Source organism: Zea mays, chromosome 6, assembly GCF_902167145.1.
Source record: "Zea mays cultivar B73 chromosome 6, Zm-B73-REFERENCE-NAM-5.0, whole genome shotgun sequence".
Lineage (NCBI taxonomy): Eukaryota > Viridiplantae > Streptophyta > Magnoliopsida > Poales > Poaceae > Zea > Zea mays.
The window spans coordinates 158,053,737-158,063,977 of NC_050101.1; the positions used below are offsets into that span (position 1 = coordinate 158,053,737).

A 10,241-nucleotide genomic window follows, 5' to 3' on the forward strand; every position below is an offset into this window, starting at 1 on the left:
TATGAGACATGTCTAATATTTGTGGGTATGAGGGACCTGATGGGTGACATATACCTACATAATAGAGGTATGAGAGTAAATTTATATTCACCCGTAAATATGAATGATCCAACAAAATTGTTTTTTTTATCGTGGATATAGTATGGGATAGTAAGGCTATTTTCAGCAGCTTATTTATCTCTATAATCATATTTAAACTTCACTATACTAACAGTACACTATACATGCATAACAGTGGTTTTAAGTAAACTTTGGTTATAACGCGGCTAATAATTATTTAGCATTGCCGTCTCTACGCTGACTGCACGCGGCGTTAAAAATCCGGAATCGTGCAGACGGGCACCGCTTATCCTCCGCGCAGGCAAGAGCAGCCAGCCGCTTCGGGATCGGGACGCGGAGAGGGGAAAGGCGAGTCGTCGACTCGTCGTCCGGGCAGCTTCCCTCCCTCTCCTCTCCGCCCCCGCTTACCTAGGCCGGCCCCGCCTACGCCCCCCTCCCGCCGCCGCACGATGAGCACTTCTCCCGCCGCCGCCGACGTTTCGCCTTTGCCGCCTACTGCTGCCGCCGACGAGGCCGCGCGGGCGACAGAGACGGTGGTGGTCGATGAGAGGGTCGCCTCACACGTGGACCCGTTCCTCGTCGAGGCGCTCGACAACCCTCGCCACCGTCTCATGGGTACGTGCCGAGCCGTCTTATCTGTTCGCTCAGCACATCGCGTCTTGCGCCTGCGATTTTGATGTCGTAGGATCATGCTTGTGCGGATGTGATGGTTGCTGTGGCTTCGCTAGTTGGACGGTGGGATTTGGGCCGGGATTTCCGCGCCTTTGTCTAGAGTTTGGGCCTGGTGCTTCCTCAGTGCGGAATTGCAGATTAGAATTCCCTATGTTTGATTTATCTCAGGAAGTGTCGGGATAATGGCCTACTAGTGCGATCGTAGGAATTCATAAGAATTAATCTGATTTATCTCTGGTTTATTTAGCTTGTATGTTGTGGCGGCTTTCGCTACATGCTGATGCTGATTATGCTCACAGCCTGCAATTTTATGCGTTACAAAACAATACTGATCGACAACCTACAATCAACCTACATGATTGTTGTGGTGGTAGAGGTTTTAACTGCAAGAAATCAAGCGACTCTTTTTTGGGCAATTGTTGTAGCCTCTACAACGCTACTAGCAGTTTACTGAAAGGAGGGATCCGTTCAATGAATTGAAATGTTATTACTCAGATCACTTGGCTTCCAAACCGAGTACCACTGCACCACCTCGAATTTCTACTTGCCTTGGGCCATGTGATGTGCTGCTTACATTTGTAATTGGTGGTTCAGTGCAGTGGTACTTGGCATGGGTGTCATACTGCTGTATGCATAGCACTGCTCTTGTTTGAATTACGTACTATTTAAATGTTCTTTGTTTTTTACCTTAGATTCTAGATTTTACAAACTTACTAATATGTTGGTCTAATAGTTACAAACCTACAACATATTGTGCCCATTTTACAAACCCACAACTATTTTTGTTTGTTTTGCATGAAACTACAACTTTGTAACTATCCCTCTTTCAAAATGGCCAATTGGATTCACATGTCAATGGCAGTGCATCACATTTGGCAGGCAGGCTTTGGTCATGAGCATGTAGCTGACACGGGCACAAGTAAGACCATGAAAGTGGAACAATAACAAAGTTGTTTCATGAGATGAAATCCCAAAATATTGGTAGGCTTGTTTAATATACTCTAGGTTGTGTTTGCAATGAAACATAATCTTAAATGAAGTATTTTTGTTTAGTGGTAATATATGTTAGAATATGCTATACATAGGCTAGAACCTTAGTTGTCCAGGATCCTCTTGGGCTAGATTAGAAATTGACTCGGATGAGAGGCTAGAGATAAAACAGAACATGACTGCATGCATCTTGTTCATTTAGAGTCAAAGTCGGTTGGGATGTTGTAGCCAAACAGGATTCCTCTTGTAATAGGCGCCTATATAAATATATAACCCATCAATCCTAGATGTCAAGATAAGCAATTTAATATCCTGGTGTCATGTTTCATTCATGGTAATTAGAGCCACCTCCTCCATCTATTAGCCGATGTCCTGATCAAGAGCAAGTCTACATCAACCTCACCAATGACAAGGTCCCATGGCGTCGTCTAGTTCTGCAGTACCGATGCCTCTCCTAGGGCAAAGCTTTGCTTTAAAGTTTAAACCACAACGAGACCAACTTCACACTTTTGAAAGCGCAAGTTCCGCCCATCCTTAGACATGCGCAACTACAAGGCTACCTAGATGGCATTACTGTAGTGCGCAATGAGAAGATCTTCGTCAAGCAACATGGCAAGAGGATCGACGATGTCAACACATAATTCGATCGATCGCGCTCTAGCAGTAGGTCCTTGGCTTTCTCATGACATCCATGACTCAAGAAGTCATGAGTTAGGATGCCATCTACCAAACATCCGATGAGGTGTCGGAACTGTGGAATACTTACGTGTCTCAGTCAAGAGCCCGGACCATGAACACACGAATTGCCTTGGCAACTACAAGAAAAGCTAATATGACAATGGCTGAATATGTTGCCAAGATGAAAACTCTTTCAGATGAGATGTCATTTGCAAAGACTATTGATGATGAACTCACTTCATACATTCAGGTGGGACTTGATGAAGAGTACAACCGATGGTCTCTGCTCTGGTGGCCCATGTTGAGCAGGCCACTGTAGCTGAAGCCACATCCTAGCTTTATATTTGACACCAGGATGGATCTACTTCATATAGGCCATCAAGCCTCTGCTAATGCTGCTGGTCGAGGGTGCAGAAACAACCGTGGCCATGGTTGAGGCATAGGGCATGGTGGCTACCAAGGTCCATTATCATCTTCATTTGATGGACGTCCACAAGCTTAGCACCACTGACATGATCTGTCAAGTCTGAGGCTAGGTAGGACGTATTGCCTCCATTGGTGGTATTGCTACGATGAGAGCTACACCTCCAACACGAAGACTGCAGCTGTGGCCACCTACCAGGCTATGGTATCGATATCAACTAGTACATCTACATGACGTCAACAGATCATATTACAAGTAATCTGGACAAGCTAGCAGTTCAGAACAAGGGGACAAATTGGACCTCACAGCCAGCAGGGCAGGTATGAGCATTGACAACATTGGTCATGCTGTTATTGATACCCATGTTAAAACCTTGTATCTCAACAATGTCTTGTCCCCATGCTCATCAACAAAATGGCCCTGCTTTCACATAGTAGAGGTTAGCCTATCTTTGCTTGCGCGTGCTTCAATGCCACTAAAATTTTGGGATGAAGCATTTGCTGCTGCATACCTTATAAATTGTACAGTCATCAAGTTGCTTGATTATTTATTTTCTTTTGAGAAATTATCTCAATAATATCTTGACTGTTCTTTCTTCAAGGTTTTGGGTGTGCTGGCTGGCCTAACTTGCGTCTTTAGAACACTTGCAAGCTGTCATTTAGGTCAGTTTGTTGTGTTTTTCTAGAATACAACACCATGCATAAAGGATATAAGTGTCTTGAAGTATTCACTGGTCTTCGAGATGTTCTTGATGAAGGTTTTTTTTTTTCATTTGTTGAGCTTCACCCTAATGTTGGTGCTAGACCAATGGCCAAAATCAATTTGTTGCCTTCCTTTTACCTTCATGTATTTTTGATGACTAGGGGACTTGTAATACAATTATTCCTTTGTTGTCTAATGATTCATTTGGCAATGCTATTAATGAAAATTATGAAGCTACTATTGGTAACAGGCTAGAAGGGTGGTGCACAGGTACAACAGTTGCACGTCTGCACAGAAATGTGCTATTCCACCTCATCTGGTGTACTAGTGGCGAACCAAAAAGAGCCCATATGAAGTTGGACTTTGTATAGATCGCGCAATACCTCAAAGTCTTGTAGATCATGTTTATAATGCGCCTGATCACCATGCAACAACATTACTGAGCTATGCTGGTCGTTAAGCAAATCTTCAGATCACTTGACCTCATCATAGAGCACGGTTTCATCAGGACCAACGACTCCGTTATCTGGGATACATGTTCCCACTGTTTACACATATCAGTTCCGTTGGACAAGATCACAAGATGAAAAATTACTTGTATAAAAAATGGTTTTGACCATCACTACTCACTAGTGAACCTCGAGACCTGTTTGAAGCTCTAGGTGAGACAATTGCAAGAATGCCATGAATGCTAAATTTGACACACTTATAAAAAACTAACACTTGGCATCTAGTTCCTGCTGATTAGGCCAATAATGTTATTGACTGGCTACATAGAATCAAAATGATGGTAGATGGAATCCTGGACAAATATAAAGCCAGTCTAGTGGCAAAGGGTCTTAACCACTGTTTTCAAGTCGTCCGATTAATCGTCCAAGACGGTTTGGACCAATCGTGATTAATCGCCCAAGTCGTCCGACTAATCGTGATTAATTGCCCAAGTCGGTCAGCCAGAACGACCAACAAGTCGTCCGACTTGAAAACAATGTCTTAACCATCGATATGGCATATATTATGAGGAGTCATTCTGTTCGTGGTCAAAGTAGCTACTATTAGGATCATTTTATCCTTGACAGTTTCTAGATGATGGACATTGAAGCAACTTGATGTTCAGAATGCGTTTTTGTGGCGTTTTGGTGTAGGAAGTCTACATGAAGCAACCACTAGGATTTGCGAGCACGTCATAGCTCAATCATATGTGTAAGCTAGCCAAAGCTAATTATAGTTTGAAGCAAGCTCCAATCATAGATCAATCAGGTGTCTAAGCTGGCCAAAGCTATTTTCAATTCAGTGATAAATTGCTGCATCTAGGTTTTAGGGCTTCAAAGGTTGACACTTTGTTCTTTTATAGCAAGGGAAGTGTCTCAATATTTTTTTGGTCTATGTTGATGACATTGTAGTTGCTAGCTCTTTATAGGATGCTATTGATGCTATGCTCCAAGATTTGAGTTCAGAGATTGCATCGAAGGACCTAAGACAACTCCATTACTTCCTTGGAATTGAGGTATAGAAAACTGGTGATGGCAATTACTTGTCTCAGACTAAGTACACGTTAGATTCGCTTTTAGGTTGAAATGATGAATTGCAGGCCTACTTTGACTTTGCCAGTACTTCAGAAAAGTTAAGAACTGGTGAAGGTGAACTACTAGAGTTAGAGGATGCAACGAGGTACAAAAGCATTATTGGTGCCTTGCAGTATTTGATTTTGATATGGCCAGACTTGAGTTTTTCAATCACTAAGGTGTGTTAATTCTTGCATGCACCCACTACTGATAATTGGACTAAAGCGAAGATGATTCTTAGGTATGTCAGGTTCACTCTTGGACATGGTCTAAAAAATGTGAAGTGTCCCTCCATGTTTTAAGTGTCTTCTCTGCTGTAGATTGGGCAGGTGATATAGATGATAGACACTCAACAGGAGGCTTTAGGGTATACTATGGTAGAAATATGGTATCTTTGAATACTCGCAAACAACCACAATATCCAAGTTAAGCATTGAAGATGAATATAAAGCCATAACTAATGCAACGACTACATGACAAAAGGTTTCTTATCCTTTTGCTGCAAGGATCTGGTGTGATAACATTGGAGCTAAAGCCGTAGCTAATGCCACGATAGAGTTGACGTGGGTCTAGTCACTTTTACAGGAACTAAAGGACCTGTGATCTGCTGCTGCAAGGATCTGGTGTGATAACATTGGGGATATCCATCTTACAGGAAATCCAAGGTTTCATGGTCGTATTAAGGCACTAACTATGCTTAAGTTGGCTTCATTCAGACACAATCTTAACTTGTGCAAGTTTTGATTGAGGGGAGATGTTGGAATATGCTATACATAGGCTACGATCTTAATTGTCCAGGATCCTATTGGGCCAGATTAGAAATCGGTTCAGATTAGAGGTTAGAGATAAAACAGAACATGATTGCGTGTGTTCAGTTCGTTTAGAGTCGTAGTCGGTTGAGATTAGGACTGGAAACGAGCTGAGCTCGTCTCGGCTCGGCTTGGTCGCAATACGAGCTGGAAGATTAGGCTCGGCTCGGGCTCGTTCAGGCTCGCGAGCCGCCACACTAAGTCCCATTTGGAGTATAAATTGTATATTTTCATTATATATAAAATAAAAAACATGTACAAAAAATCTAGCAGTAAAAAAAGAAAATAAATCAAGAACATAATAATGTAATAGTATAACAACATAGCATCGGCTCGCTCAGGCTCGGCTCCGCTTGTTGTTTGAGCGAGCCACAAAAGTAGGCTCGGCTTGGGCTCGTTCAAGCTCGTGAGCATGTCCGACCCGAGCCTGAGTGAGCCCAAGCCGGCTCGTGAGCCTCTAGTTTTTTTTTTCCAGCCCTAGTTGAGATGTTGTAATCGAGTAGGATTCCTCTTGTAACGGACGGTTCCTGCCTATATAAATATACAGCCCCTCTGACCTTAGGCAAGCAATTTAATATCCTGGTGCCGTGTTTCTTTCAATATATATGGTATACAATATGAGTGAACTATCCACATATAAACCTGAGTCCCTGTCTTCCCATTCTCCACTGCTATGCCAGCATTGTCTACCACCAGATCGTAACAATATGGTATTAGAAGTTTTCTCTTGTTTTTTTGGTTACTTTCATGCCCTAAACCATATCTTGGCTCTGAAGTTTGTGCCTTCCTTCACCTCATCCAAACTCCTAGGCATGTGCCTCGCACCACTACTCTGTACATAGTTTGGTGTATACATGGAACAATAATAATGCATTTTATGCAATGAACACTAGTTGCACCTGGATTTGCACCATGATTTTTTCAGAAGAATAATGAACACATGAATTGAACGTTTTATGTATTTTGCTTGCCAACAGAAGGTCTTTTTACTTATATATGTCACTTTTTATCAGTAGGTTATTATTCATATATAGTCTTCCATTATTACATAATCATTTAGATCTCTCTTATTACAGTTCTACGGATGGAACTGGATATACAAAACTTTATGCAGAACCCTCAGCTGCAGGAGTTTGAATTCCAGAACTTTCCGACTTCTTACCTCCGCTGTGCTGCTCATCGTGTTGCACAACATTATGGCTTAGAGACTATAGTAGCAGATAGTTTAGTAGAAGGCTCAGTTAGCAGGATTGTTGCAAGAAAAACAGCAGAAAGCAGGTATCCTGCAATTTTTTTATCAGAAGTTCCTAGCAATCAAGCAAGAAATGATCATGAAACAGCTGAGAAGCTTAAGTTTGTCATTTATCAAAGGCCCAAAGCATTCCAAAATGGAAGCGCTGATTCTAGAAACAAGAGTGGTGTACCAAAAACTGTTGATGAGAGAATAGAGGAATATAATAAAGCACGAGCACGCATCTTCAATGGTTCCATTTCTGCAGATTCTGATGCTGCAAGTATTATGGGAACTCTTTCTACTGGCAAAGATGAACCAGTAAATGTTGACCCTTCTGTTGATGAAACCAAAGTCAGCACAATGAACAGTCGTTCCAGAGTTGCTGTTTTTAAGGATACTGAAAAGGATCGTAGTGACCCAGACTACGATCGAAACTACAAAAGGTTAGCATATTCATCAGTATTTCTTTTGTCGCCACCAATTAGTGTTAATAATGAGATGATGAAGGTGTAACATATATCCTCTTGCAGGTATGTTAGGAGCTCAGTGCCTGGCTTCAACTTGAGCCCAGGTGTTTTTAACTTTGTTGTGCCTCAGTTTATGCAGTATGACATTGGTTATGTGCAATCTCCTGGCATGTCCACAAACCAGCATACTATGTACTTTGGCCAGCCTGATCTAACAATAGGGTCTTCTGGAGCTGCTGTTTATCGACATTGGCCAACCCCAACAATGATGTATCCCCATTGCTATGATAATGTTAGTCCAATGATGTCTCAGGTGAGCATAATCATATAAGGTCCCGTTTGTTTCCTTTTATTTCGAGAAATTGAAATCTTACTAATGGAATAAGCTATTTTTTTAGAATGTGATATTCCACCACTTTTCAAAGTTATCATATAAGGCTATCTCAAATTCATGGGGCGAGAGATGAAAATTGATTATACAGATTTACATGCTATTTTTCCGATGTACAATTTATAACACACCCTTCTATTTGTTTCGCTATAATATAAATGTATATAACTATCTCTCTCATATGATGTAAGATAATATACAAATATATTACATATATAAATATATGAACTTAATTAGTTTTGTCTAAATTATAATTATTAAAATGGAATTCAATTCCAACGAAACAAACGGGGCCTAACTGAATTCTGACATTGCAAATATTGCATTATGAATATACTGTGAACTTTCAGTTATAATCTCCAATTGTAATATTATCCTCTGGTGAAGCGTCAGAACTTTTTTTCATCATGTGTTCTATATTTCAGTAGTAGCCCTACAAAAGTTTGGCTGTTTAGATGTGAATAGCCAGCAAACATATTCTGTCTCTAACAAATTTGTATATCAAGAGGAACTTGTTTTCGGGAACACAAGATGAATCTGTACATTCTATTTTCATATATGAAATTCCATACACATGTGAAGATATGGTAGGCAGGTTGAGCGTAATTTTTTGTTACCCATATACTTTTAAGAACATGTTACTGAAGGGGGAGTGATGATTTATTTTGCATTGCTTGATAGAAGACTTCCATTTTTTTTGTAAAAGGTGATGTCATGTAATATGCTTATGTTTTTTAATAATCTTATATGAGAAGAAGATATCATATATCAGCATCGCTTCTGTCATTTTGTTTGTTCAATGTCCCAGCAGAACCCACTTGTTTTTGCCCCAGCAGAACCCTGTGTTGACTTGATTTGGTTCTAATGTTCATAAACATTTGCTTATAGTGTTAAATTTTTTTGGGCCAATAGGATCTGCAGACTTACAACATAAAAATGATCATAATTATCTCAAACAAATGGAAACTTGACAGTTATTTTTTTCCCGGGGTTTCTTCTTTCAGACGAAATGAGTGGGATAGTTTGTTCTTGCAGGTTCCTCTGTACCAGTCTTTCAACCATGATTAGGAGATTCTGCTTGCTGGAAAGTTGGGAACAATTCTCTGTTGAACTTGCTATGTTGTGTTGTCCTATGTTAAGTGGAGTTCCTTTAGATTCGAGCCGTTTTTATTACAAAAAATTGTATAAGGAGTCCTAATTCGTTGAAACTATTTCGTGAACTAGTCTGGAACTGTGATGCTTGTCTAATGTCTAGTTCTCGTTTGCAATTTGCTCCCGGTTTATAGTTAGTAGTGTGCTGCGACTGGTCTTGAACCGTGTCGCGTGGTCGTACTGGTAGAACCAGGTTGCTACTTGCCAGCAGTCATTGCTTTGATTCCGATTTTTTATTTAACTTCTTTTTAATCAAGTATTTCAAATAATCTACCCTAGAAGTTACTTTTACATCTAGTTGTGCCAGACCACAAGGACGACAAAATAAGATTGTTAAAATATGAAATGTAAATAGAATTTGCCATTGTTTTTCCCATTGAGTTTAGAGTTCAAATGTCACACCGGTATATTCCTTAAATTTTCTTATATTCCTCAGGTCCCTTGGAATTGAATTTCACTCTAATAATCGTATTTTAGACATAAATTAATTAGGCTAATAGGGCTTTATATAGAATATATTTCTATACTACTATTGATCATATGGTGGTGATATTTATATGCTGTATTTTTACTATATAGGGATGAGTCGAAAAGTTTGTTATAAGTTGTTATAAGTTGTAGAGTACAATCATAGACTAGTAACTAGCTAGTTGTCCGTGATTTGTTACGGTTGTTATATGTCATATTAATACATATTGAGATATTTATTTAAATATAATTATTGTTATTTTTAAACATTAAGGTATGTGTGGTCTAGTGGTGGGGTGTGGGTTCGAGTACTCGTTTTGCACTATTTTTTGCGCGGTGTGGTAGTTGCGCGGGTGGGGTCGGGGCTAGGCAGGCGTAGTAGCTGGCTACGCGGGCGCTGGGGGACCACAAGGCAGTAGCTGAGAGAGCGTTGTGCATGTGTTGGGCGTGGAGCCCATAGGGCACGACGTCGAGGCAGGGCGCGTGGGGAGGGCGCGTGGGGGTAGGAGAACCAGTTGGGACATGTTGGACGGTCCTAGAGTGTCATTGGAAGGTGAAGCCATGACACCACTAGATGTCTATTAAGTTTTTAATAGAGTAATATAAATACATAAAATTAATTTTCACCCCTC

At 40.6% G+C, this 10,241-nt stretch overlaps 1 protein-coding gene across 11 annotated transcripts; it reads left to right on the plus strand.

Annotated features, from left to right (window-relative positions):
* The first annotated feature begins 247 nt into the window (after window positions 1-247).
* Window positions 248-9,410, plus strand: LOC732783 (DBF1-interactor protein 1). Of its 11 annotated transcripts, XM_035959852.1 has the most exons (8): window positions 352-675; window positions 2,651-3,144; window positions 4,944-5,030; window positions 5,115-5,194; window positions 5,314-5,329; window positions 6,974-7,574; window positions 7,662-7,911; window positions 9,025-9,393. In XM_035959852.1, exons 6-8 carry the CDS (start codon window positions 6,982-6,984, stop codon window positions 9,055-9,057), a joined length of 876 nt encoding a protein of 291 aa, XP_035815745.1. In that variant the 5' UTR covers window positions 352-675; window positions 2,651-3,144; window positions 4,944-5,030; window positions 5,115-5,194; window positions 5,314-5,329; window positions 6,974-6,981; the 3' UTR covers window positions 9,058-9,393. The 11 variants fall into 11 exon arrangements, with proteins under 11 accessions (XP_008648332.1, XP_008648331.1, NP_001105871.2 ...); XM_035959854.1 differs by lacking the exon at window positions 2,651-3,144 and having other exon boundaries at window positions 396-675; XM_008650109.4 differs by lacking the exons at window positions 4,944-5,030; window positions 5,115-5,194; window positions 5,314-5,329 and adding an exon at window positions 3,426-3,486 and having other exon boundaries at window positions 261-675.
* The last annotated feature ends 831 nt before the right edge of the window (window positions 9,411-10,241 follow it).